This window comes from Protopterus annectens, chromosome 9.part0 (genome assembly GCF_019279795.1).
Source record: "Protopterus annectens isolate FY-2018-M chromosome 9.part0, PAN1.0, whole genome shotgun sequence".
NCBI classification, from domain to species: domain Eukaryota; kingdom Metazoa; phylum Chordata; order Ceratodontiformes; family Protopteridae; genus Protopterus; species Protopterus annectens.
In genome coordinates, this window is record NC_056743.1 from 570,818,861 (window position 1) to 570,846,816 (window position 27,956).

Sequence of the window (27,956 nt, forward strand, 5' to 3'; positions counted from 1 at the left end):
AATTAGTATGACCTTCTTAGTTGTAGTTTGTGCATAGTTCATTGAAGTTCGTTTTAATTACTATGATGTCTAACTCTAATTAGCACTCCCATGAGTGCTTAGCCAGGGTAAATATAATGCCGTTTTTATTCTATTATTTATTAGAGTATAGATTAATGTGTCTGTCGCTTCTACTCTGTATTTAGTTATGAAGTGAATGTCTGATACTGTTATACTTTTATATTGCTTTAGTTCTAAATGAAATGGGTTGTGTTTTTATAGTGAAGCTATTGGAAGCAACGATATATGATATGCACACTGTTAATAATAATAACTATACATCGAATATAATATCTGTTTATAGCATTTCATGTGTGTGAGCCTCTTTGGTATTTTATCATATGATGCATTTTTAGTTTATCTCATCTTAGCTTAGCTTAGTGGCTCCTTATTTTAATTACATTTATTGCAGAAAATTAAGGACGTGTTTAGGTGCAAGATTAGGTATTTTAAAGAATCTAGTGTGCATACAAATCTATAATGTCCTCGCAATATATGTATGGGTATAGGGTTTATGCATGTGAATTATCTAAGAAAAAAGTGCATCGACATTTATGCTCATAATTAGTTAGGTTTGATATACATAGTTTTTGTATTGCCATGAGCATATAGGTATCCTAGAGCGTATAAGACTAGCGCACTGACATCATTGGGTTTGCGTATTGACGCAAAGATGAAAGAGCGAGCAGTATTTGTAAACAAAAAGTTGCTACTGCGGGTGAAATACACGCTGTAACATAGTAGGCTTCTCTAGAGCTTATCTAATGAAAATTATGCCTGACTGATGTTCGATGGATATATATCACTATGACTTGACGTAACCATAGATGAAATTGCTCGAATGGTAACATGATTCCGTGCTAAGGTTTGATTATTTCTATAATTCCCCATATCAATGAATTGAGGCTAAAATTTTATTAACATTTTTAATTTAAACAAGTAGTTGGTTATATATTGATAAATACACAACTGGTATTTATTCTATTAATTTAGCGCGAATGAATTTGGACATCGAAATGAATATGATGCAAGGTAATATGTATGTCCATCAGTTACATTAGAAAGAGTAGTTAACTTTGAATAATGCTATAGGGGTATATAAACACATTAAAATGGTGAAGTGGCAGGATTACCTATACCGCTACAAATTAGAATGTATATGAGAGTATTGTGTATTGAAAGTTGGTCACGATAGTATACAGGCACAATAAAAAATGTACGCTTATATGTAATGAGGAGTTTTAATAATGTTATTAACTGTAAGACATATTGAGGAGTTTGGAATACTGTCCTTTTAAATTAAAAAAAGAGGATGAATTGATGATGTCACTCACATAGTATGGGGGCGTATTTGCTGTGGAATGATTTGTTGTATGGAGATTTGAATTTAATAAGCGTTGTTGTAAGTATTTAAAGACTGTTTTTAAATGCTTTTATATTTGTATATGGCCTGATGAAGCCACAGTACGTGGTGAAAGCGCTTACCAGTTATTAAAGTGTTTATCTGTTTATCTTATATGCATCTTGCAGCTGTACTTCGTATTACTGCTGCTGTTTCCTTTACATTCTTAAAATTGCCGCTACATGTGAATCTATGCATATTGTTTATCTGGCACACTGTGAAATATGCAGGAAATTTTATATAGGCAAGACTGATATGGCTTTAAAGAATAGAATCAGAGTACATCCATACTATATTAACAACGGCACGTTAAGTAATGCCCTAGCTAAACATATAAAGGATACTATATCAGAGCATAAATTTAAGATGTTCTTCGTGTTTCACTGTTGCAGTCATCACATTTGGGTTATCCTGCCAGAGGTAGCCCTCAGTCGGCCCGAATACCACAGGCTTAATATTTCTACATCAGTTGCTGTCACTCCAGGACTTATGTTAGGTCGTCAGTGGTATAAAATGAGGCAGCCGACGCCATTACATCATTCTTTCTTGCCGAGGAGCCCGAAGCAGTTCGCGCAAGTGCCGGTTGGCTGCTACCTGAGTTTTCATTTCCGAATTGAAGTTGAAGTCTTCTAAAGCTAAGTACCTCGTTGGGGGTCCTTTTTTCTTGCTCTAACCAATGTCAAAAAAGTTAACAATTGTCTCGCCTGTGGAAAGCAAATGCCATACCGAGGGTTCCATTCTTACTGCATCACCTGTTTAGTCCCAGACCATGTCGTCCCTCGCTGTCGCTTTTGTGCTTTGTTCAATGCCAGAACTATATGTCAGGCCCTTATTGTAGCTAGATATTTTCACTCTCAATCCTTGAATTCTGATATTGCTTCGGTAAGCCATCCGACTACCGATCTTCCGAAGAAACGTAAGGATAAAGGCAGAGACAGACCGCACAGGTCCAAAACTGTCAACGACGCTTCCATTAAGCTAGTTGTCAGTTCTCCACTCCTCAGTGAGGCTCTTTCGCAGCCCCTGATGCCCGCTTCTGTCGATTTGCAGGCTGCTACCGAGACCCTTTCGGAGTCCGGTATACCGCGAGACTCTTGGACTAAGGATCCTACGGATGTCTCAACCTTGGATGGGTCCAGAGCTGCTGAGCAGGCACTGGCTTCTGAGGAAGTACTTCGCACTACCGATACTCGACACAAAAAGATGACTTATTTTGCGTCTTCAGCTCTTTCTAAAACTACAGAGTTTCTAAGGCCCAGGGTACGAGCTACGTCCAAAAAACGGACGACCCAAGCTCGGGCACCTGCTCCCTTGCCTCAATCTCAAATGCTTAAAATGGTGGAAAACCTTATTATGCTTATTAGGGGAAGCCAGGCTACCCCTTCCAAAAGGAAAAGAGACTTGTCTCCAGTAGTTTTATCTGAACAGGAGTCTGATGACTCTGATGCTTCTGAATATGAAGACATGCAACCCCTCTCTGCTTATGAGGATTCTGATGCAGAGGAATCCATTCCTTCTGCCTCTCCACCTAAGGATTTTTCATTTGGTGAAACCCTTCATACTTTAAGGGAGGATTTCCAATGGGAATGTCAGGACTATCCTCAGTCAAAAAAGAGACTCGGGGGAATTCTTAGATTTACCCCAGCACATACCTTTGGCCATTCCTCCTATCCTGAATGTTGTTTTTATGGAATCCAGTTTGACTCCTGACACCCTTCCTCCTGCTCCCAGAAAACCTGACAGGTACTACAGAGTCCCTGACTCTCACAAATTGCTTTTCAAAAATCCTATTGCTGACCCAGAGGTCATTTCTCTAGGGCCTAAAGGAATTAAAGCACCCTCAGCTAAGAATCCCACCCCCTCAGACAGGGATTCCCGAGCTTTCAACAGATGGGGTAAAAAGGTATATACCTATGCTACTCTTGCTATTAGAGCACTAAATTGTCAGTTCCACATGCTGATATAGCAGCATACCATGGAACTCCTCAAATAAAAAATATCCTCCTTTCCTGCTTGTGCAGAAAATAAAGAATTACAAGAGCTTATGCATTCTGCAAGCCAAGTTACTAAGCACACCTTGCAATGTGGCTTTGATGCCCTAGAAGCATCTTGCGGGGCAGCAGTCACTGGTTCAGTTCTTAGAAGACCTGCTTGGCTTAAGGAACAGATCTGGCCAGACCATGTCAAATCAAAATTATTGGCCGCACCATTGAACAGATAATTTGTTTGGCACCAAGGCAGAAGAGGTCTTAAAAAAGATGGAAGAAAAAGCTAAATCTATGCAGACAGTTAAAGGCTTTTTACAGGTCCAGTCTCCGAGGTTCAGTAGGCATTGCCCCTCCAAGCACTGGTCCTTTCCAGCCCCCTCCAGGCCAGCTCAACCCAGATCCAGGGAAGCAGAACCCCCCCCCCCCAACAGCAGCCCCAGGGAATGCAGAGATCTAAGCAGTAGAGTTTATCTTCTTCAAAAACATGGAGTGCTAAGCCACCCCCTTATGGTAAGAACTTACAATGACTTTACACCTCCACCCCTTACCTCTGCCCACCTGCTTGTGCCCCTAGGAGGAAAACTCTCCTTCCATGCAAACACCTGGGCCTCTATTACCAAAGACCAATGGGTCCTCAACATAGTGTCCCAGGGATACAAATTTTACTTCCACGCTCTGCCAACCCCAGAAGGGTTCCCAGATCTTCCTCCAAACCAGTGGGCAGAAGTCAAAAAGCAAGTCCTTTCCTTGCTCTCCATGAGGGCAATACAGCATGTTCCTGCAGACCAGATAGGCCAAGGTTTTTATTCAGGACTTGTTCGGGTATCCAGAAAAGAGGGCACCTGGCACCCAATTCTTGATCTATCCATTCTAAACACCTTTCTGGTGATACCAAAATTTAAAGTGCTCACCCTCCAGCAGCTTCTTCCTATTCTTTCCAAGGGTGCTTGGTTAGCCACCCTAGACCTAAAAGAGGCCTACCTACACATCCCAGTCAGGGAATTATGCAGGAAATATCTATGTTTCAGGGCAGGATCTGTGCACTTTCAGTTCTCTGCACTTCCCTTTGGCTTATCCACTGCTCCCAGAGTTTTCACAAAATGCCTGGCTCCAGCCATTGCATTTTGCAGACAAAGAAATATTCACATTTACCCCTACTTAGACGATTGCCTGAATCAGGCAGACAGGAAAAGCTGTTACAGCACCAGACCTTTGTAAAGGACCTACTGACCTCCCTGGGGTATACTATCAAGGAAAAGAAATCGAAACTAGTACCCACACAAAAAATTGTATTCCTGGGACAAAGCCTGGATACAGCATCCCAGATGGCATTCCTTACTCCAGAACCAAACCTACCTGACAGGCTGCTTCTCTCAACTAGCCATCAGAACCCAGTTATCCGCAAGGAAAATCCTGCAAGCTCTAGGGTTCATGACTTCATGCATTCTGCTCATTCCATATGCCAGACTGCATATGAGGAAACTACAATGGTACCTAAAAAGCGTTTGGTGTCAACACTCTCAAGACCTGAAGACTATCATACCAATGATATGTTGTCTAAGGAATGGTTTTCTTAGGTGGGTAGCAGCATGCAACCTCAACAAGGGACTTCCTTTCTCACAACCCCACGCCGCCCAGACCCTCACCACAGACGCATCAGACTATGCCTGGTGTGCACAGCTGGACAGCAGGTGCATTCAGGGCCATTGGAGCCCAAATCAAATACATTGCACATCAACCAAAAAGATATGCTAGCTGTTCAGCACACCCTGACAGCTTTCAGACCCCCTACTCTCCCCGGGGCCTCTACTGATAAAAACAGACAATACCACAGTGATGTGGTATATCAACAAGCAGGGAGGGACTCACTCTTATTCTCTCTGCAGGCTCGCCATGACCCTTTGGCACACAGCATCACCCATGCAACTACACGTGCTAGCACAATTCCTGCCAGGCTCCCTAAACTTTCTGGCAGACAACATGAGCAGAAACCTGCTAGACCCACATGAGTGGCAGCTAGACCGCAGAGCCTTCACCCTTGTCATCCTGAAATGGGGCACCCTGAAGGTGGATCTCTTTGCCTTCCACTGCAATCATCAGCTCAGCAATTTTTGCACCAGGGAACCTCACAGCAAGGCCTGGAAAGTGGATGCTCTATCCTTCCAGTGGGTACACCTCTCGGTTTATGCATTTCCCCCATTACCACTCATTTCAAGGGTACTGCTCAAAATAAGGGAGGAAAAGCTGAGGGCAGTCCTGATTGCCCCAGACTGGCCACGCCAGCACTGGTACCCACTACTGCGCAGCTTGTCATCCCTGCCACCATGGCACCTACCTCAGATCCCAACAGAAGAGTGGAGAATTCATACATCCCCAGTTGCAGACCCTCAACCTGGCATCCTTACTTTTATTCCCTGACCTCTCCTCAAGCTGCCAGCCTAAGCAAACAAGTCCTAGATATTATATGTGAGGCCAGATGTCCCAGCACTAGAAAATCCTATGCTGACAAGTGGAAAAGGTTTTGCACCTGGATCCAGGCTAAGGGAGCAGAAACAGCACAACCCTCCCTACCTCTCATCCTGGATTACCTTGCAGACCTACTACACAGAGGACTATCCTTCTCTTCTACTAAAATCCATGCCTCTGCCATCTCTGCTCATTACAACACAGAGCCACCTCTCTTCTCACGCCCTCTCATCAAACAGTTCCTAAGAGGGGCTAACAACTTAAGGACACCCAGAAGAGCTCCTACCCCAGCTTGGGACTTTAACTTTCTGTTGGAAAAGCTCACCCTACCTCCTTTTGAACCTGCAACTTCAGCAGAGTTAAAATTCCTCTCTTGGAAAACAGACTTGCTTCTGGCCATCACTTCAGCTAAAAGAGTTTCAGAGCTACAAGCACTCACTGGTATAGAGCCCTTCATCATTTTCCATGTTGACAGGGTCTCCCTCAGGACTAACCCATCCTTCATGCCGAAAGTGGCGTCCAGTATGGCTCTCAACCAATCCATTCATTTGCCCACCTTTTTCCCTAACCCACAAAACAAGGGGGAAAGGATTCTGCACTCTCTAGATGTGCACAGACAGCTCAGATTCTATCTGGATAGGACTAAATCTTTTAGAAAAACTGACCAATTGGTAATCAGCTTCGCAGCAGGGGCAGAAGGCAAAGCCATATCCAAACAAACAATCTCCAAATGGATAGCACACTGCATCAATTTCTGCTACAAACAGCATGGGAAACCACCCCCAAAGGGGGTCAAGACACATTCCACCAGGGGAACCTCCACCTCTGCAGCTTTTCTCAGGGGGGTCCCCACCAGGGACATCCTGGAGTCTGGAACATGGACTTCTGTTCATACCTTCACCAAGCATTACCACCTGCCTATCTTCTCCAAATCCAGGGCAGGATTTGCCACCTCAGTCTTGCAGGGCATCCTAGTCAGGCCACTGTCTTCTTGACTGCATCCACCCTTTTCTTCAGCTTTGGGAATCATCCCAATTGTGATGACTGCAACAGTGAAACATGAAGAACATAGTACAGTTATGTACACTTACCATAAATGTAGAAGTTTGAATGTATTCACTGTTGCAGTCCTGGTTTACCCCCCTCCATCCCCCTTGTCTCTCTCTCTCTATCTCTTCCTCTCTCCTTACAGGGAATTTTTGATATTTACTTTCTACTGGTGGTGTTCTTCTACCATAACCTACCTCCCTATTTGGGGGCTCCTGACAGTTGGGACAAGAAAAACTGATGTAATGGTGTCGGTTGCCTGATTTTATACCACTGACGACCTGACGTCAGTCCTGGATTGACAGCAACCGACGCAGAAATACTAAGCCTCTGGTATTCGGGCCGACTGATGGCTACCCCTGGCAGGATAACCCAAATGTGATGACTGCAACAGTGAATACACTTGAACATCTACATTTATGGTAAGTGTACACAACTGTACTTTCTTCGCTATTGGGAGAATGTTTGAGGGAAAACGTGGAGGTGATATAAGGAATCTCACTGAACGGTATTTACATATTATCGCAACCAGATTTTCGCGGTTGCGATTTTAGAATACTTCCATAGAAACTAGGCCATGACCCACTGTAAGGTGGTATTCAGAGTCTGTTTTTTGTTGGGGCTACATTTGGATTACAGGGTCTGTGAAGGGGAAGACAAACATTTGAGGAAACCCGCTTCCTGTTTTCAGCGTGCATTACACACGCACGCTTGAATTATAATGCCTGCTGTCATTCTGATGAACAGATTCTTTTGAGTGTGTGGAAGGAAGCCTTCAGAGAGGGCAAAGACAGACCCAGTAATGATGGTTTTGGTCACTTTTTTTGGGGGGGTGGGGACAATTTGTAAAGACATCTTCAAGTGCAAATTTTAAAAAGCTGCTAACAGCCACAAAGTACAAGAAGAAGCGCATTGCCTGGCAATAAGAGGTTTTCGGAAGTGTTCTTACTACGTGGAATCATGAAGTGAGTTTATCTGTATTTATTTGTAAAGTATGGCCATGGGGACACCTTGTTAGCACCTTAACTGAAATGATTGACTGCAGTTTGTGTAAATTAACTTTACCTATCCTAAGAAAAGCAGCAATCCTTGCCCTTGACATATTTACAATCTCCTAACATCACAGGGGTGTATTTGGTGACTCGCTTTTCTAGTAGCTGACATCGTCTTGACAGATGCAGACACTGGAAAGCGGAGTACAACTGTGTAGTTTCAGGAGCAAAGAGGTACAAACTTGTACCCTTTCTCCTCTTCGTGGCTCATACCCACACTGACAGAGTACTGTTTTTTTCTTCACAGACCCCTTTATAGATTAAGCAACCTGTTTCCGCACACACATACCAAATTATGGTAATGCGGAAGTCTGGTTGCGATAATACGTAAGTACCCACTGAACAATTAGAAGCAAAATGGATGATTAAACTTGGGGGTGATTCTGATCGTGGATTAAATGACAAGGTTCCTGTTAAACCGATGCAACAAGCTAGGCCATTATTTAGATGATTTTTTTATATATGCATACATATTTTTAATATATTTTTATATATTTCATTTCTGCATATTTTTATATGTATATATGTAGTTTGTACTTGTGCAATTTTAGTGAATTGGTTTGTTTATTGTTTAGGAATAGCTTATTCTGTTACTTTAAGATTTTGATGTTTTGATTGGAGGGCTTTAATTGGTTCACTTATTTATAAGTGGTTTGATTATATGCTTTATGACATCTGATGAAGCAGTTTCACTCCGAAAGCGCCTATGATAGTTCTTTGCCGGCAATAAAGTTGGATTATACTGGATTCTTAAGATGTTCCTGGGATTACATTCTGTTTGGGAATTGTTTGCTGCCTTTTTATTTGTGGACGGGAGCACTGGTGGTGTTTAATGGTTTTTATTTCATTAAGGTATCTTTGCCATCCAGTCACATTGTAGTGAAAATTACTTTGACAGCTGTATTGTGTGTTGTAAATGATGTCCTGAATATGATATTTTTCTGTCAAGCAATGTTCATATGTGCATCTCTGTCTCTGCTTTTTAAGTATTTAAATGTAATATGAAATAACAAATGTATTTGTATGACATGTAGAAGATATTCTAAATCTGTTTAACGCTATCTTCTATTTTACAGAACAATTTTTCTAGTGCTACTTTTCTCACAGTATGCTCGCAATGTCAAACTGCCTTTGCCCGTCTACAAGTCAAAGAAAGGCTGGACGGCCTACAGATTACAGTTTTTCAAAATGTTTCCCGTAAGTCTTTTAGACTTGTAATATCTATGTGATCTTTATAACATGTTGTCTGCTGAATGCTTCCTTTACCTTTCCAAGTGCTACCACGTTACCTCTTTTAATCAAATTTTGCACTTGCCAAGAATTACTTGACACCAGAAGGAAAAGAAAACGTCCAGTCATTTTTCTTGTAGAATAGTTTGTCAGTGATTATTGTCTTGCAAATGCACAGCAACATTTACTTTTCTTTTAAATTAAAGTTTGAGCCTCACTGAAATTGCCAAGTCTAGATTCACATGATCAGGGTTTGTAAATTGTTGGCTTCTCAAGCCAGCACTTCTGTCTTCTGGAATCTTGTAATGTTTTGCAACCACAGAAATTTGAGAAAATGGAGATAGTCCAATCTAATCAAACAAGAATCATACTAATTATTTGGCTGTCCAGCAAGTTTGGTCTTAAAGTAGATGAGTAGTAGTAGAAAATATATGTTTCACTTTTGCCTCTGTCACTGGATTATTTTGTACAGGCTTACCGGTTTCTCAGCTGATACTTTATAAGGGTACTTTGAGTCATAGGGAAAGCAGTTGATCCACTAAACAGGTTTTACACTTTTGATCATAATGAATTGGATTTGGATTTTTGTGCAGGTTTGCTGAAGCAGTAAATGAGATAACAGCTAACAGAAAAATAAATAAATAAACATAAATGAACAATGGACGTTACCAAAGCCCAGCAGGTCATGCAAGTTTGATTTTTTTTACATGTCCCTAAAGAGGTGATGGGGCTCATTCTGCTAAGTAGGATGGCAATGGTTTTCACTCAGCATTCTTATTTCTCAAATAAGCAGGTTTCCTCTCACACTCTGCAAGAATAATAAGAATATTAAACATCAGTTTGGAATGGAGGCTATTAAATTTTTTTTAGGAGATTCTCCTGTTACAGAATATGTAATTGAACTAGTTTATTTTTGTTTAACTCACAATTTTTTTGAGTTTAATAATGTTCTATAGGTACAGCCATGGGGGCTTCATTTGCCCCCATGTATGCTAATCTGTTTATGGGACTATTTGAATTAGAAGTCATTTATAAGCATACATTTTTTCAGACACATGTTGTGAAATATTTTAGGTACGTTGATGATTTAATATTTTTGGTTGATAGTAATAAGGAAGAAATTATGAAATTCTTTAATGACATTAATATTAATAAATATTCGATAAAATTTGATGGACTGAATATTGGACATGTTATTCCATTTTTAGATGTGGTATTAGATATATCTGATGGTAAGAATATTGTCACTTCTCCTAATAAAAAATTTGAAGGAATATGCCAATATTTACATGTGGGCATCCTCCTCATATAATCAATGCTTTGCCCTATGGTGAAATATTCATAGATTATGTAATAGACCTGAAATTTTCCATAAAGAAATGAGATCTTTGGTTAATTCTTTCCTTGCTCGAGGATATAGTAAAGATACTTTGAACAAAGGCTTTATAAGACTGTTTACAGGGGTCAAACCTACAGTTGAAAAATCAATTTCTGATAGAAATGTTAATATTGTTGGGTGGGATTTAATAAGACAGAGTAATCTTAGGGAAGATAAGGATAGTATCTATTTTGTAACTACATTTGGTTGTTTCACTAAACATTTCCTTGATATAGTATTTGGCATTTTTATGTTCTCTAAGGAATGTGAAACAATGGCTAAATTTGAATATAAAGTTTTCTTACCGTAAAGGTAAAAATATTAAAAATTTTTTGGTGAAAGCTAGGTTTGTTATGCCCTCTTTAAAATTATATAGAGAACCTGTTAGGAACTTTCTTTTGTGGGAAGTGCACATTGTAACTAATTTTGAATACATTAATAATGTTAAATTTAATAGTCATGTTTTTTTTAATTGCAACTCTGTTGGAGTTGTATATATTTTACAATGTCCCTGTAACAAATTTTATATTGGAGAGACAAAAAGGGCATTTAAAATAAGACTTTTAGAACATGTTAGGGATATTAGGAACACTAAAATGGATAGTCCTGTAGCATTACATTTTGCAGAATTTCATAATAAATGTAGTGAAGGATAAAAAGGGACAGTATTAGAACAAATTTGTGTTCCTATGTTCTATAATGTTAGCATGAAAACTCTTTTATTGCAAAAAGAAGCTGTGTATATTTTAAAATTTAAAACTATGTCTCCTTCTGGGCTAAATGAAGAGCTTAATTGGAAGGCATTATCTTATTAAGATGTGATTTAAATTGATTAATTGTATAATTATTCTAGAGTTTTTGTATATAATGCTTTGTTACTGAATGTATTTTATTCTCCTTGAAGGCTTTGGCCGAGACGTCAGAGAGTTTATCAGTTTGTATTTAATCTTTTGGTGGATATTGTGTTAGTTGTTTGCTTCTTGGTTGCTTCCTGTTGTTCTTTAGTAATAAGATTCCAGCCTTGTTTTTGTCTAACTGATTGCTTAACTAGACCATGAAAGTACTGCTTGTAGATCTTTCTTTCTACCCCATTTGGCTTTGGTTAGTGTTTTACTTTTTATTAATTATAATAGTTTAGGGGAGTGAAGTTTTAGTTTGCTGCTATTCCAGGTACCAATTAAACTTTGATTGTAACTGCAGGCTGCTTAATTTGGTGTGACGGCTTAGCTGATTTTCGTTTTGATTTAATTGTATGTCTGCAGTCTGTCTTTCCTATGAATTTTTACAATTAAAATTGTTTTCCCATATTCTATTGTTCAAATAATTATACAAACCATAATATGATGCCATTGACATATTTATGCTTTTCCACTTCATAGAATCATGTTCCTTCTTCTCACTTGCCTTTTAGGGGAGCAAGGCCCCTTTCCCATTGCTAATCGTAGTTTACTGACTCTATGGTCACACAACGGGGGGAGGGGGGGTGAATTTGAAACATCCCCAAATAGTGTTCAAGTGATGTGACACAGTCCCTATGCTCTGTCAGTGCACAGGTGTCAGGCATATTACCTGTGATCAGATGACAGTCTCACCAGTTGTTTATGGGCAAGTAAAATGTAAGCAAGCAATTAATCATTCATAGGAAAGCCATTACTTTACATCCCATCTCCCACTATAACCATGCTCTCCGGCTTCCTGTTTCTTTGCCTACATAACTTATTCCATTCTTCAGTTATTAATTTTTTTATTTACACTTTGATGACTGGGTTAAGGTCGACTCTAACTGATATTCATACGTACTTGGGAAAATTTGGCCAGGACATAAGGGATATTCCCTTACTGTTGATGCTTAATTAGTACTAACAGAGCTAGTCAATGCTTAGCACTTACTGCTTCTCCTATTCCCTTGAACCACCACTCACTAAGTGCCCCCCCACCCCTTTATCATCTTCTTCAGGGAAATACTTTTCCTATTAAGTAAATTTTGTATAAAAAATTCAAAGTGATTAAGTAATACAGCTTTACTATAAACTATTGAGAATCACTTTTCAAAGGTTACTGTAAAAGGAGTATATTGAGCCAAGAATATTTTCATCTCATTACAAGTGAGACTTCATTAGAAAAATACAGTTAAGTAAAATTGATGAATAAGTGCATAAAAACAATCATGTGAGTTATAGTTAAATATTTTGACCATTTTGGTGTTATTTAAAGAGAGAATGCAAAACAAAAGCGAAAAAAAAACATGAAAGTCTAGATTGAACAATGAAATACTATGGGTTCTAGCCCTATAGGAAGAAAAGGAAATGGATGGATTTGAAGCAGAATGACAGTGCCTCAAAACAGCATGTGTGAGGACTGTAGAACATAGGTTCATAGATAGATTAGTACTAGGCTAACTTCCCTTGTGAGCCATCTTAAGCCTAGCCAATTACCCCAAGTGAGAATCAAACCCTGCACCTTGTGCTTGTAAGGTGAACACCTTGACCATTATGTCAACCCCCCCACACACACACAGATATGTGATTGAGCCAGTTATGGAAATAAAGTACATAAGGTAAGCTGGTGGTGCGATGCAGAAGTCCAGGAAGTCATCAAAAGAAAGGGGTACATGAAAAAGTGGGAGATAGAAAATATGGACCGGGCTACAAAGGAATACTGGTTGGCTGACAAAGAGACTGAGTTGCAGTACAAAGAATGATGCATCAAAAACTGTCTACTGGTTTCTGGAAAGTGACTCAGCATATGGCACAAATATTAGGTTGCTATGCGAAGACAGAAAGATAAAGAAGATGGTTATCAGACACCCTTCATAAGGGATGCCAGCATTATTCTGCTTACCAGTCCACAAAACGTCAAAGGCAGATGAAAGGAGTTCTTCCAGCACCTTCTGAATAAATAAAACCCTACAGAAGCCGTACTGCTCCAGATAAGGCCTACGTTGAAGGGGAGAATCCCACCCTAGAGAAATTAAGACCATCTCTAAGGAAAATGAAGTTAGGAAAAGCAGCAGGCTCAGGTGAGATCATGGTAGATATGATCATGATTTTGGGAGGGTTAGAGGAGAAAAAGCACCAGATGGTACTCAGTAGCAGTATGGAGAGAAAAGTGTATTCCATATGAATGGAGAATAAGCATTCTAGTACCAGTGTTCAAGATTAAAGTAAACATTCACAACTCTTTTTTTTTTTTTTTTTAATTTTAGATGTCTGCTTTATTTGACAGAGAAAAATAAAAGAAATAAGTTACAAATAACGATTTTAAATATAAATTTTTGTTTGTTATGCTCCTGAAATTTGTAAGCAGAGAAACTAATGTAAGATTGTTGCTTTGCCATCTTTTAATAGAGAAAATAATTAAATTGTGCAGGTCTTCCATATTCAAGTGTTCTTCTTATTCACAACTCTTGACAGTGTAGAGGTATCAAACTTCTGTCACACTGCATGAAAGTTCTAGAAAGGGTGAGTGATAAATATGCAGAGTAGCAGAAAATAAGATGGGAGATGAGAAGTTCAGATTCAGATCAGGATTCTACAAAACTGACACAATATTTGCAGTGAGGCAGATAGTTAAGAAGAAATTAGAGATGAGGAAAGAGTCCAACGGGGCATTCCTAGACTTCGAGAAAGCATGTGACAAGGTTCCAAGAAAGCTGATTAGGGTAGATGGTTTGAAGTCCCAGCATTGGCAGAATTAGTGCAGGCTATGTACAAGAACCCAATGGCACAAGTAATGAACAATGTTTGGACACACAGAAGGGTTCCCAGTAGGAGTGGGTGTGCATCAGGGTTCAGCTCTGAGTCCACTGCTGTTCATACTGGTGGTGGACTGCATTAGCATACAGGTCAGAGGGGGCAGATCAACAATGCTGCTGTGTGCAGATGACGTGGTATTACAGGCAAATTGTGAACAAGAACTTCAGCAAATGACAGGAGAATGGAATGCAAAACTGAAGGCACACTGGATGAAACGGAGTAGAGGTAAGCCAGTTATAATGGTAGCAAATGGGGAAGTTAGAAGGGGATGAAAACTTGAGGTAGAAGGGAAAATAGTGACACTGGTCAAGTATGTGGAAGGGGGTGGTTGAGGAGAAGGGAAATCTGAATGAGGAGGTCAAAACCTGAATCAGAGGGGCTGCAGCCATCTGGCACAGTGTCATGCGTAGGGTTCCCTGTTATTTAAGTGAACATTCAGTATTGTGAACGCTGTTTTACTGACAGCTAAATGTCGAAAAGGCCAAATGTCGAACAAACAGAACAGTGATTTTTTTCCTAGGGAAAAAAATAACTGGGCCGTTTTCTGGACTTTGCTGTTTCCTCCACTGTGGTGCGATCTTGGAGTAGGTATATTTAAGTGGGGGGGGGGGTGCGAAGGCCCCCATTTCGACATTAAGCTGTCGATATAGCGGCATTTGCAATTTTGAACGTTTGCTTATTTAATAAGGAAGCCATGCGTAGTGTATGAAAGAAGAATGCCTAAGAAGTTGAAAAGTAAGGTGTACAAAACAGTGGCATTATCAGTGCTGCTATATGGTACAGAAATCTGGGCAGTGAAGGTAGAGCAGTTAAGAAAGCAAGAGGTTGTGGAGATGAAATGCCTGAGATGGGTGGTAGGGTGCACACTGTGGGAACAAATGAAGAAGTTAAGATATCTGACCAGAATCCTAAGTAGCTTCAGTTGCACAGAAGGTCAGAGAGAACAGACTACAGTGGTTCAGGCACATGTGCAGGAAAGCAGAAGACACTCTGGTGAAGATGATTTGGGGCAGACAGGAAGAAGCCAAGAGGAAATGAGGGTATCCAGCAAAGAGAAGGATGGGTTGTGTAAGAGAGGACCTGTGACATTCAGGCATGACTGTAAAAGAAGGTAGGAAAGTGGCATTGTATCGAGAGAGATGGCAACAGTTGATGCAGCGTTGTGACCCCATGTAGTAAAATGGGAAGAAGGGATTGATGATGGGAATGATGATCATTATCTACTCTGAAAAAGATTGCAATAAATACAAATTCATAAATAGGGAGTAAGAGGCCCACATTTGGAGCTAGGCAAAACAAATAAATAAAAAAAAGAAATGAACAATAAAACCATTGTCGGAAAAAAGTGCTTTTTGCCAGTGACCTGAGTCTAAGCACTTTGCTGATACTCGGTCTTTAAATCCAGAAAAATGGTTGCCAGCCAATGTAAGTTGCAAGGGCATCATTCTGGGCTCTGAGAGTCATAATCAGTACACTGCTGTCCAACTTAATCTGCTCAGTTGTAAAGATAAGGATATTTTGAACAATTACAAAGCTCAGTATGAGTTGGGCTGAAATGTTTGTAGTTCTTATGACTTATAGATACTCATAAATTGTGTGCGATAAACTATCACACTTTGAGCAATGTGAATAATACCAAAAGAATTACAAGTATAATGCAACATAACTCCAAATGCCCTGTTTGTATGTTCCGCTTATAGGTTAGGGCCTTCCTTAATATACCTACAGTAGGAACATATCACAAAGGAAGGTTCCCACAAAGTACATTTGTCAAAGATGGAGTGAGTTAACCACAACCCATTCCTCCCAACTTTCCAGAATTTCACAGAATGTCCGGATGTTCTTCGTGTTTCACTGTTGCAGTCATCACGTTTGGGTTATCTGCTTGCAGTAGCCCTCAGTCAGCCTGATTAACAAAGTCTTGGGTCCTGCATCGGTTGCTGTCCCTTCTTCCTTGACATCAGGTCGTCAGGGGTATAAAACATGCAGCCAATGCCATTACCCCAGTCTTTCTTGCCATGCGGTGCCCAAAGCAGAAGCAATGCGCAAGTGCTGGTCAGCCGACTCCTGAAATTTTCCTTTTCGAGTTTCAGAACCGAAGTCTTCCATCTAAAAGCTAAGTACCCCATTGGGGAAACTTTTTCTTGCTCTTAACCAATGTCAGTAAAAGTAAATAATTGCATTACTTGTGGAAAGCAAATACCTCATAAAGATTTTCATTCGTACTGTATTCCTTGCCTAGGTCCTGACCACGACGTACCTCGCTTTCGGTTTTGTGCCTTATTTAAACCACAAACTATCCATCATCGGTATATTTTCGCTTCTAAATATTTTGGTGCTCAGTTCAATTATCCTAATTATGTCTTCGGTAAGCCATCCGACTACCGACATTCTGAAAAAAATGCAAAGATAAAGACAGAGACAGGCCACCTAGGTCCAAAGCTGCCGACACTTCTCCTAAGCTAGTCGCCAGTTCACCGGTACTCGGTGAGGCGCTTTCACAGACTCTGATACCTGCTACTTCAGATTCGCAGGCCTCTACTGTGACCCATTCGGAGTCCGGTATGCCGCAAGATGCTTCAACTGTGGAACCTGTGGATGTCTCTGTCTTGGATGGGTCCAGAGCCTCTGTGCAGGCACCGGCATTTGAGGGTGTATTCAGTCTTACTGACTTGCATATTAAACTGATGCCATCTTCTTCTTCAAGGCCTAAAACTCGAACCATGCCTAGAAAACTGACGCCCAGACTGCATGGTCAGGCCTCTATGCCTAAAAAACAAGTGCTAAGAATGGCTGAAGACCTTATTACTTTAATCAGGGGAAACCAGCCTTCCCCCTCTAAGAGACCTAGGACTGAGTTTGCTTATGATACTTCTGACCAGGATTCTGAATTTTCTGTTTCCTCTGATGACCAGGATTTACCCTTATCTACCTATGAGGATTCTGATGCTGAGGACTCTTTTCCCTCTGCTTCTCCCCCAGACGATTTCTCTTTTGGTGAAACCTTGCATACTTTCAGGGAGCATTTTCATTGGGAAAGTCAGGATTTCTCTGATTCTAAAAAGAGGCTTAGGGATTTCTTACTCCTGCCCCAGCACAGGCCTTTAGCCATACCTCCTGTACTAGACATTGTTGATGATGCCTTTTCAGAATCTAGCTTGGTCCATGACTCTTTACCTCCTGCTCCCAGAAAACCTGATAGATATTACAGGGTTCCTGACTCTTACAAGTTCCTTTTTAAAAATCCTACTGCAGATCCTGAGACCATTTCACAGGGACCCAAGGGCATTAAAGCTACTACTGCCAAAAATCCTGCCCCCTCTGATAGAGACTCCAGGGCGGTGGATAGATGGAGTAAAAAGGTATACACTTCTGCAACTGTGGCCATTAGGGCCTTAAACTGCCAGTTTCATATGTTAAAGTATCAGTAGCGTATTATTGGATTGCTTAAACAGAAAATGATGTTGATTCCTGATTGTGCTGAAAATAAGGATTTACAGGATTTGCTACATTCAGCTGAACAGGTTGGAAAACATACTTTGCAGTGTGGTTTTGATTCACTAGAGGCATCTTGCAGGGCTGCTGTAACTGGGTCTGTACTTAGAAGGCATGTTTGGCTTAAGGAACAATCCTTGCCAGATCATGTTAAAGCAAAATTATTGGATACTCCCTTAAACCAGGACCGCCTGTTTGGCAAGAAGGCAGAAGTTCTTAAAAAGATGAAGGAAAAAGCTAAATCTATGCAAACTGTTAAAGAATTTTTACAAGTACAACCTCCAAGGTTTAGTAGGCATTGGCCTTCCAAGAATTGGTCCTTTCCTGCCTCTTCCAGACCTTCACAGTCCAAACCCAGATCCAGCAGAGCTCCCAGGCTTCAGTCCCAGGGTACGCACAGGACTAAGCAGTGGGGGGCCTCCACTTCCAAATCTGGGAGTAATAAAACTCCCCCCATGGTAAACTGTCTCAATGACTTCTTTTTAAAACTTCCAAGCACTTCTCAACTGACTGCCCCTTTGGGGGGAAAGATTGCTCTTCACGTCAAGAACTGGGAACTCATTACCCAGGACAAATGGGTTTTAAATATAGTGTCCCAGGGATACAGATTTCAGTTCCATACGTTACCAACACCAAGCGGGTGGCTAAATCTACCCCCAAATCAATGGGCAGAGGCCCAGAAGCAAGTATTTTCTTTCTTAAGCTTGGGGGCTTTTCATTTGGTACCAGAAAAGGAAAAGGGACAAGGTTTCTACTCAAGACTTTTCCTGGTACCCAGAAAAGACAATTTATGGCGTCCTATCCTGAACCTGTCAACTCTAAACACTTTTTTGGTGATTCCAAAATTCAAGATGCTGAATCTTCACCAGTTGCTCCCTATGCTAGGCAAAGACACCTGGTTGGCAACACTAGATTTAAAGGAAGCATACCTGCACATCACAATCAGGGAATCTTGCAGAAGATACCTACGCTTCAAAGCAGGCTTCACGCACTATCAGCTCTCTGCACTGCCCATTGGCTTATCTACTGCGCCCAGGGTATCCACAAAGTGCCTAGCTCCAGTCATTGCATTTTGCAGGCAAAGAAATATTCAAATATACCCATACCTGGACGATTGTCTAATTCAGGCAGAAAGCCAGGACATACTTTTGAGTCATCAGGCCTTTTTACAGAGGGTACTAACTTGTCTGGGGTACACAATAAACAAAAAGAAATCACACCTGGTACCCTGTCAACAAATTATATTCCTGGGAGCAAGCTTGAATACAACTTACCAGATGGCTTTCCTCACGCCAGAGAAACAAATTCATTTGATAACCTACTTCAAACAAGTGGCCACAAAAACCCTGCTATCTGCAAGGCAAATACTACAAGCCGTGGGGTTCATGGCCTCCTGCATTTTTCTAATTCCATATGCAAGACTGCATATGAGGAAACTACAATGGTATCTAAAAAGCCAATGTGTCAACATTCTCAGGATCTAGAAACAATGATTCCTATCATACCTTGCCTACACCTAGAGTTCCTTTGGTGGGTAGAGGCCTGCCACCAAAACAAGGGACTACCATTCAGACTACCCCCTTCCGCCCAGACCCTAACAAAAGATGCATCAGACTATGCATGGGGGGGGGCTTACCTGGCAGGGAAGTGCATTCAGGGCAAATGGAACCCAAGTCAATTGCACCTGGATATCAATGAAAAATAAATGTTAGTTGTATAGAATGCTCTGACAGCCTTCAAGGACCACATTCTTCCAGGACAATTAATGGTAAAGATGGAGAACACCACTGTTATGTGGTACATAAACAAGCAGGGGGGGGTACACATTCTTACCCCCTCTGCAGACTAGCCATAGCATTGTGGAACACAGCCCTGAGCTACCAAGTGCATCTACAAGCTCAATTCCTGCCAGGAAAACTAAATACACTGGCAGACGAACTAAGCAGAAACCTCATGGACCCACACGAGTGGAAACTGGAACCAAGGATTTTCAACATGTTGACAAGCAAATGGGGGAGCCCAGATATTGACCTGTTTGCCTCCCCCCAGAACTATCAATTGGACAAATTTTGCACAAGGACTCCCCACAAACAAGCTTGGAAAGTGGATGCTCTGTCCTTCAGCTGGAAAAACCTATCAGTTTATGTCTTTACTCCTCTGCCTCTGCTCTCCAAAGTACTACTAAAGATCAAGCAAGACAAACCAAGGACGATTTTGATTGCTCCAGACTGGCCACGCCAACACTGGTACCCCCTCTTGCGCAATGTGTCGCTGTTGGCCCCATGGCACCTGCCTCAGACTCCTACCCTATTGTCTCAGCAGGAGAACCAGATTCTGCACCCTCAGCTTCAAACACTGAACCTAGCAGCCTGGCTAATTACCTAATCTCTCCTTTACCATCCCTCAGTAAACCAGTGATGGATATCATTTTAGAAGCTAGGAGGCCTAGTACTAGAAAATCTTATGCTGAAAAATGGGAAAGATTCTGTGCCTGGAACCAATCTCAAGGGATGGGCACAGCAGTGTCCAATTTAACTCAGATTTTACAATACTTAACTGAGATGCTTCACAAGGGCCTGTCTTTCTCCTCCATCAAAATTCACGCCTCAGCCATTTCAGCTCATTATAACAGAGAACCTCCCCTCTTCTCTCAGCCACTGCTCAAGCAGTTCCTCAGAGGGACGAAAAATTTACGACCACCCAGGAGAGCTCCAACTCCAGCCTGGGACCTTAACTTTGTATTGGAGAAACTCCCCCTTCCTCCCTTCGAGCCAGCTGCTACTGCAGACTTAAAATTCCTTTCTTGGAAAACAGCTTTCCTTTTAGCAATCACTTCAGCAAGAAGGGTATCTGAATTATAGGCCCTTATGGCAGTGGAGCCTTTCATCATCTTTCATGCAGACAGGGTGTCCCTCAGGACCAATCCCTCCTTCATGCCCAAGGTGGTATCCAGTGTGGCCCTTAATCAGTCCATTCATTTGCCAACCTTCTTTCCTAATCCACAGAACAAAGGGGAACAGATACTGCACTCCTTAGATGTGCACAGACAACTTAGATTCAACCAGGATTAAACCTCAAAGGAAATCTAAACAACTGCTGGTGGCATTTGCTGCAGGGGCAGAGGGAAAGGCTGTTTCAAAGCAAACCATTTCCAAGTGGATAGGCCATTGCATTAATTTCTGCTACAAGCACCATGGAAAACCTATCCCACAGGGGATCAGACCCCACTCAACCAGGGCTGCATCTACCTCTTCAACCTTTCTCAGAGGCATCCCTACTAGGGACATCCTAGAAACTGCTACCTGGAGTTCTGTACATACTTTCACCAAGCATTACCATCTGCCAATTTTCTTTAAATCCAGAGTTGGCTTTGCCACTGCAGTCTTGCAGGGCCTTATAGCTGGTCCTAATGCTATCTAAATTCCTCCTCCCATCCTTAGCTTTGGGAATCTACCCAAATGTGATGTCTGCAACAGTGATACACAAAGAACACAGTACAGTTGTGTACACTTGCCATAAATGTAGATGTTCGAGTGTATTCACTGTTGCAGTCCTGGTTACCCTCCCTCCAGCCCCCTTACTTCTTTTGGCTATACCTCTACTCTCCTTTACTATGCTCAAAAGCTTTTTGGTGTATTTGCTTTTTTGTTGGAGGTATAACCTTGTATATTTATAGATTTAATTGCTTCCCATTAGAGGGGCACCTGACATCTGGGGCAAGAAAAACTGATGTAATGGCATTGGCTGCCTGTTTTATACCCCTGACGACCTGACGTCACGGAAGAAGGACAGCAACTGATGCAGGACCCAAGACTTTGTTAATCAGACCGACTGAGGGCTACTGCAAGCAGATAACCCAAATGTGGTGACTGCAACAGTGAATACACTCGAACATCTACATTTATGGTAAGTGTACACAGCTGTACTATTTTTGTCTTGAACCATTCTTTTCAAAATTTGTGTTTTTCTTAAAAAATCATTGAGGATTGCAGCCACTAAATAAAGTCAGATATTTGAGTTTCAGAATTCATATCCTTCAGAAAATGTATGGCAATGCAGAACCTGCTATTTTTAACAACTTTGTAAGTTTAAAAGAGCAGTGTTTAAAATCTGTCTTTGATTTTTATCCCTCCATAAGTTTTTGTTTTGTCCAGAATTTTTGGGTTAAGAAGCTCAGAGTTATGTCACAAGTTGACTCTCAAAACAATTGTTTCACATTGGTGATTGGTTTGGCATAATGGTTAAACTCTTTACCTCATAGGCAAAAGGTACACGGTTGGATTCTCACCTTGCCTAAGCTTAAAATAGCCATTCAGGGCAGTTACCCAATATTTACCTTTGATCCTTAACTGCTTTCTTAACAAAAGTTGGTTTATAGGGAAGTGGATATGGGATAGTAATAGATGGTGTTGGCTCAGGAACACAGGCTCTAATGTGTCTTTCAGCATGACTAAACTGAATTTTAGAATGGGTAAAACCTGTGGGTGCAGCTGTCTCTTTGGTTCAACTGCTCATTTATGGAGAGGTGACTTCTCTTTTTGGAATGTGTATATAGCTGTGTGTGTTTCTGGGAGTTAAAAGGATCAAGGATTAAAAACTTTTGCCTAGTGTTTGTATTAAAACAAAAAGTCTGGGAAAATGAGACACTGGCTCAGACAGAGATAAGCTGCAACTGCATGTAAAATTGGCTTGTCAAACATTAATGTATGCGTGTAAGTTGTGAACTGGAAACATGCATTCAAAAAAGCTGTTGAGTAGAATATATGAAAATAATATCTTATCAGAATGACTATGTTATCAGTCATATAATGGAATGTGAATAGCATTGTAGGTGGGGACAAGGAGCAGTGAGTATTGAATTATAGTAAGAAATGTAGGGTACAAGTAGCAGTGCTATAGGAAACGCACTTAAAATGAACATGTGAATTTGCCAAAGGAAGGATTTAAGGAATGGTTATTCAGCAGAGTATCAGGGATAAAGGAAAAGGGGACATAATAATAATAATAATAATAATAATAATAATAGTGATTGTAAGAGGAGCGCCAATAATGATAGAAGAAGAGAAGAAAATGTTAGATTTGTTCTATGAAAGGATTGTTGGCAGGGAAGGAGGATTACAATGGCATGTATTTATGTGCCACCTAAAACTACTGTTAAAGAAATTAAGGGAATTATGGGATAGGCATTAGCTTCTAGAATGGCATATTGTTCATGGGTGGTGACTGGAACATTTTATCTATCGAGGGGCTTTGAAGGGAAAATATAACCAAAAGAGGGTAGATTTCTGAAGTAATAAATGAAATATTTGGAATGGAAAAATTTACTAGTAGGAAACCAAACAGAATTTGCATATTTGTCCCAAGGTATTATGACTGGGCTAGATGGACAGAAATTATATTTCAAAGGGGCATGGATATTTAATTTAAGGCTTTGAAACACATCTAATAGCTGTTTCAGTCCATGCACCAATAAGGACCAAGATAAAATACAGGGTAATTAAGTAAAAATGCGACAATGGAGCTTTCTTCCTTACTTGTTAAAAAAAGGAATGTAAGGAATGGGTAATGGAGATTATTCAACATTGTTAGGTAAGCTACATTTTTCTTCAGAAGCGATAGCTGAGGAATGGAATAAATTGAAAATGAAAGTTAAAAATATGGTAGAATTGAGAGAAAGTGAAATAGACTTGGAAAGAAGTAATAGGAATTATGCAGAGGAATTATCCAAAGTTAAAGTATTAACAGACAAATGGGAATCTTACAGAACAAGAACAGGAATAGTTACTGAGTGAATATGAATGAGTTTAGAAAGGTTGCTGTTAAGCATTTTTGATAACTTTTGAGCATAAAACTATTAGCACCATGACACAGGCAACAGAAAATAGAAAGGGTTTTGCCATAACCAGAGACCTTATATAGGTATTAAAGTAATTTTGGAATTTCTGTGAAGATCTGTGTGAACCCGAAGAATGGGAAAACCAAGAAAAGGCACAACTATAAATATTTATGGATGACTTAAATATGGGAAGATGAGGCTCATGAATTAATAGTTAAGATGAAAGGAGATGAAACAAAAAAAATGGTGATGCATAATCAATGATCATGGAAGTTTCCAGGAACATATGGCATTCCAGTGGAATTTTGTAAACTAGGAAGGAAGGGAAGTATTAAAGATCTGGAATGTTCTGTTTAACAATATTCTAAAAGGAGTGACAGTCCCAGCATCTTTGAAGAAAGCTATGGTGGCTGTAGTATCAAAGAAAGGCAAGGACCCTTTAAACCTAAGTTGATATTAACCAATTTCAGTAATGAACCGTGATTAAAAGCACCTATACTAGCTAAGAGAATGGCTAAGGTGTTGCCAAAACTGATGGACATGGATCAATGTGGTTTCTTTAGCGAAACACTGTGCTGAATTTGTTACCCATTCCTTTAAGTTTTTTGTTATAGAGGCTTTAGATAGCTCTGAAAGAAGGGGGGGTTGGATACTCCTACTAGAAAAATGTGAATTGATTTGGCAGTTGCAACTAAATACAACATCCTGGGCTGGATTAAATGAACAACTATCTATATCTTGCATATTAAAATTAAAAGCTCTAGAAATATAGTTATTTCCATTGCATGCACCTTTGTAAAAAGTTTTTAATATTTTAAAATATTTTATTTATACCTGAAAAGATATTCTCTTTACTTCGACCTCATAAAAACTGTCTCTTTGTTATTGTTTGATGGTTTGTCATTGTTATATTATTGGAATTTTTCAACATGCATTTAAGTTTTTGAAATTTGAATTTATTTATCTTCAATGAATTCAATTATATATTTTTTTGTCTGGGTTATATGTATTTTATAGGCATCAAAATATATAACAAACACTAGTTCCCATTAGATGTCACATTATATGAAATGGAGTAAGCAGGGTTGGCCTTGGTTAGTACTTGGATGGGAGATCACCTTAAAACACCAAGTGCTGGGGGGGGGGTGTTTGAGGGAAGTGATGTCATTGCAGAAAGTGGTCACATGATTGCTCTTTGCTATAAAACTTCCTGTGAAGTATGTAATAGTATATGATGACATTTCAAACTATTCAGACGAATGTGCTTATTGGATGTGTGTGTTTTTTTATTTATGACTTTTTTGCTTATTAAAGTGCATTTGTAATCTTCAGTTGTGAATGGGCCTTTGAGAATACATGCATTTTGTGGATTTAATTGAATGGATATACGGAATGAACTGTTGGGAACCATAAGGAACACAGAGTGTTTTTATATTTGTGTTCCACATATAATTTGGTTCAAGCAATAGCCATATTTATGAAGGCATAATAAGTATTTAGGTGTGTGTATTTAAAATTTTGTATTTTAGCACTTGAGGATATGTGGGATAGAGTAAACAAACGATCATACAAAATTTGAGAAGGTGGAAACTCTTGACTGAGGAAAGGGATAGTAATTTCCAAGTAATGAAAATGTATGCCATCCCTTTGATAATATCTACAAGCCAGGCATGTTTTTATCAACCAGAAGATAAGTTGGATATCACAGTTAATAACGAATTGGAAAAATGTGTTTGGGAGGAAAAGAGGGGCAAGAGTTAGGTGGGGGAAGCTCACAAAATAAGGAGATAGCATGATTTTGAATACAAGTGCTTAAGGAGAATAATAACCATCTTACAGAAGAGTATATTTGCAAAGTAGCAGGCAGTATTTTGAGAACTAAGCCAACATTGAAATGGGGAAAATAGATTTTACAGTAGGGATAATTGAAAGTAAGGGCATAGGAAATAGGTAAAAGAGAGCTTGGATTTATTGTGGAAAATAAGCAAGAGAGCCAAAGTATTATGAGCAAATAACTACGGAGGGAAATTCAGAATGTGCCTTCTCTAAAAGGGCAGCTTTTTTCAGTGTAGTCATCCCTGAGTCTTCCACAGAACAACTCTGAAGCTACAGGTGTGATGTGATCTAGTTAACTTTAAGTTCTCTTCCAGGAAGATCAGTTTCCTATTCCTGTTACTTTGAAGAGTACAGCTTATCTACTGTATGTAGCTAACCTTGCAGTTTAGAATTCACAACAGATTACATTTTTTATAAACAAAACAACATTCTTTGCAACCTTGGTGGTGCCTTATGCAATGTGTTTGAAACTTTGCTGTAGAATGCCATGTGGACACAATCAGTATGTACCTCTTTTTTCATAACTGTATGTATGAAACTTCTCATAGCCATTCCTAATTGCAAACATTTTCTGTCTAAGAAGACATTTTTTTGGCAATCAGTAGATGTAGTTGAACAAAACAATATATTGTTTCTTGCCTAATCACTATACCAGTGCCATTTTGATTGACATTAACTTGTGTAACAGTCTTTTAAATCAAATATTCAATGTGAGGGCCTCCAGTAACTAACTAACTGAGAAAGTCAGAACTTTTTTCTTGCTGTTCACTCCATTGCCATACTGTGTTTTGTTCCAGTAATTTCCTTAACTGTGCCCTTATTTCAGACAAGTTTTGAAATGTGCTACAACATGCCCAGAAATTTAAGTACTTGTGTATCTTTGATTGCAGTTATACAGTAGCTCTGACTTTACTTCAACTGGTTTCAGTCTTTTTGAAGTAAAAATCATGGCTCACATATCTAATTTCTGTGACAGTATTTTACATTTATCCCTGTCCATTTTGAGGTTGCATTGTGTTAGCTTATTCAGTATGAATTGTTCTCTTGACAAGCGTTTCTCTGTTCATACTTCAGACGACTAGTGTATCATCATTAATATATTCTTTCATTATTTGTTAATGTTAACAATACCTTTCTGACATATAGCAGATTTTTATTTTATTTATCATTTGTTAACCCCATTAGGCTAGAGGCCTCCATTAAGGAGAGAGCCAATGTGTTTTTTTTTTTTTTTTTTTATTACTAGGAGAAATATGGCCAGGGCATCGGAGAACATCTACTCTTTTTAATAATTTTATTTATTTTATTTATTTATTTAACATTTGTTGACCGGGAAAGTCCGACTAGGTTCCACAGATCCTGTTTTCAGCAGAGGCCCAGGGAGAAAGGCTCCAGAAGCATGTCTTTAGAATGTGGGAGGAAACCGGAGTACCCGGAGGAAACACAAGCGAATGCAGGGAGAACATGCAAACTCCACACAGAAGGCACCCCAGCCGAGAATCGAACCGGAGAACCTCTTGCTCTTAATAGATGATGGATTCTCATCCTAGTTATTATTTATACATATAGGTTTAGTATAAAGTAAATCAATTTATAAGTTTGATTGCATATGTATGCATGTTTACATTAAAAAATTAGGCTCCAACAATCGCTACTTAGTAGTGACATTTTATGTCTATGTTTATATTTTACATTTTAGACTTTTATAGATTTATATTTTAGGTATGTACTAATACATAATGTATTCATATAGTATATATGTTGGTTTTAAATCATTAGTTCACAGGCAATTTGAAATGTAAATAGATAGATGGGTATCTTACGGTGAAAAGGTGCATACTAATGCTGAATATAAACAGTCGAAAGCGCTTACCATTTTTGTAATAAAAACTTTGGATATCAATCTATTGGTGGTCCGGCACTTGTCATTGTGCTACTGGGTTTTATTGTTCAAAAGTTTGTGGTTGTTTGTGGTGATACATCCTGAATTCTTTTCACAGTATCAAGTTTGTGGCAAGAGAGACAGCCCAGTATTTAAAGAGTGGGAGGCTGGCATAGTGAGTAAGATGTTTACCTTACAAATGCAAGGTACAGGGTTTGATTCTCACATTGTGTAATTGGCTACACTTAAAATGGCCAACAAGGGCAGTTAGCCTCGTATGAACCTATGAACCCAAGACCTTCAGTGGAAGAGAGCTATAGAAAACCAAATCTTTTCTTTTCTTTTTTTCTTATATTCACAGTAAGCAGTTTTGATGATGTGGGGACATCTGATGGCCAGAATAAGTAAACAGTTTACCAGTGGATGGTTCAGCTTCTTTTTTTTTTCTTCAGTGTCAGTGCTTTGAATGGATGGATAAGCATCATGTAGTGTAAAGAGTGCTGTAGTTATACTCCGATATCTGGAAAAATATAATTAGACCAGAGTATAA

At 39.7% G+C, this 27,956-nt stretch overlaps 1 protein-coding gene across 3 annotated transcripts in view; it reads left to right on the forward strand.

Moving 5' to 3' along the window:
* SLC23A2 (solute carrier family 23 member 2) overlaps positions 1–27,956 on the forward strand; it is a 1,130,684-nt gene that overhangs the window by 816,912 nt on the left and 285,816 nt on the right. For all 3 annotated transcript variants that reach the window (XM_044083095.1, XM_044083098.1, XM_044083097.1), the window contains exon 9: positions 9,071–9,191. In XM_044083095.1, coding sequence (XP_043939030.1) covers positions 9,071–9,191 — 121 coding nt within the window. The remainder of the gene's footprint in view (positions 1–9,070; positions 9,192–27,956) is intronic.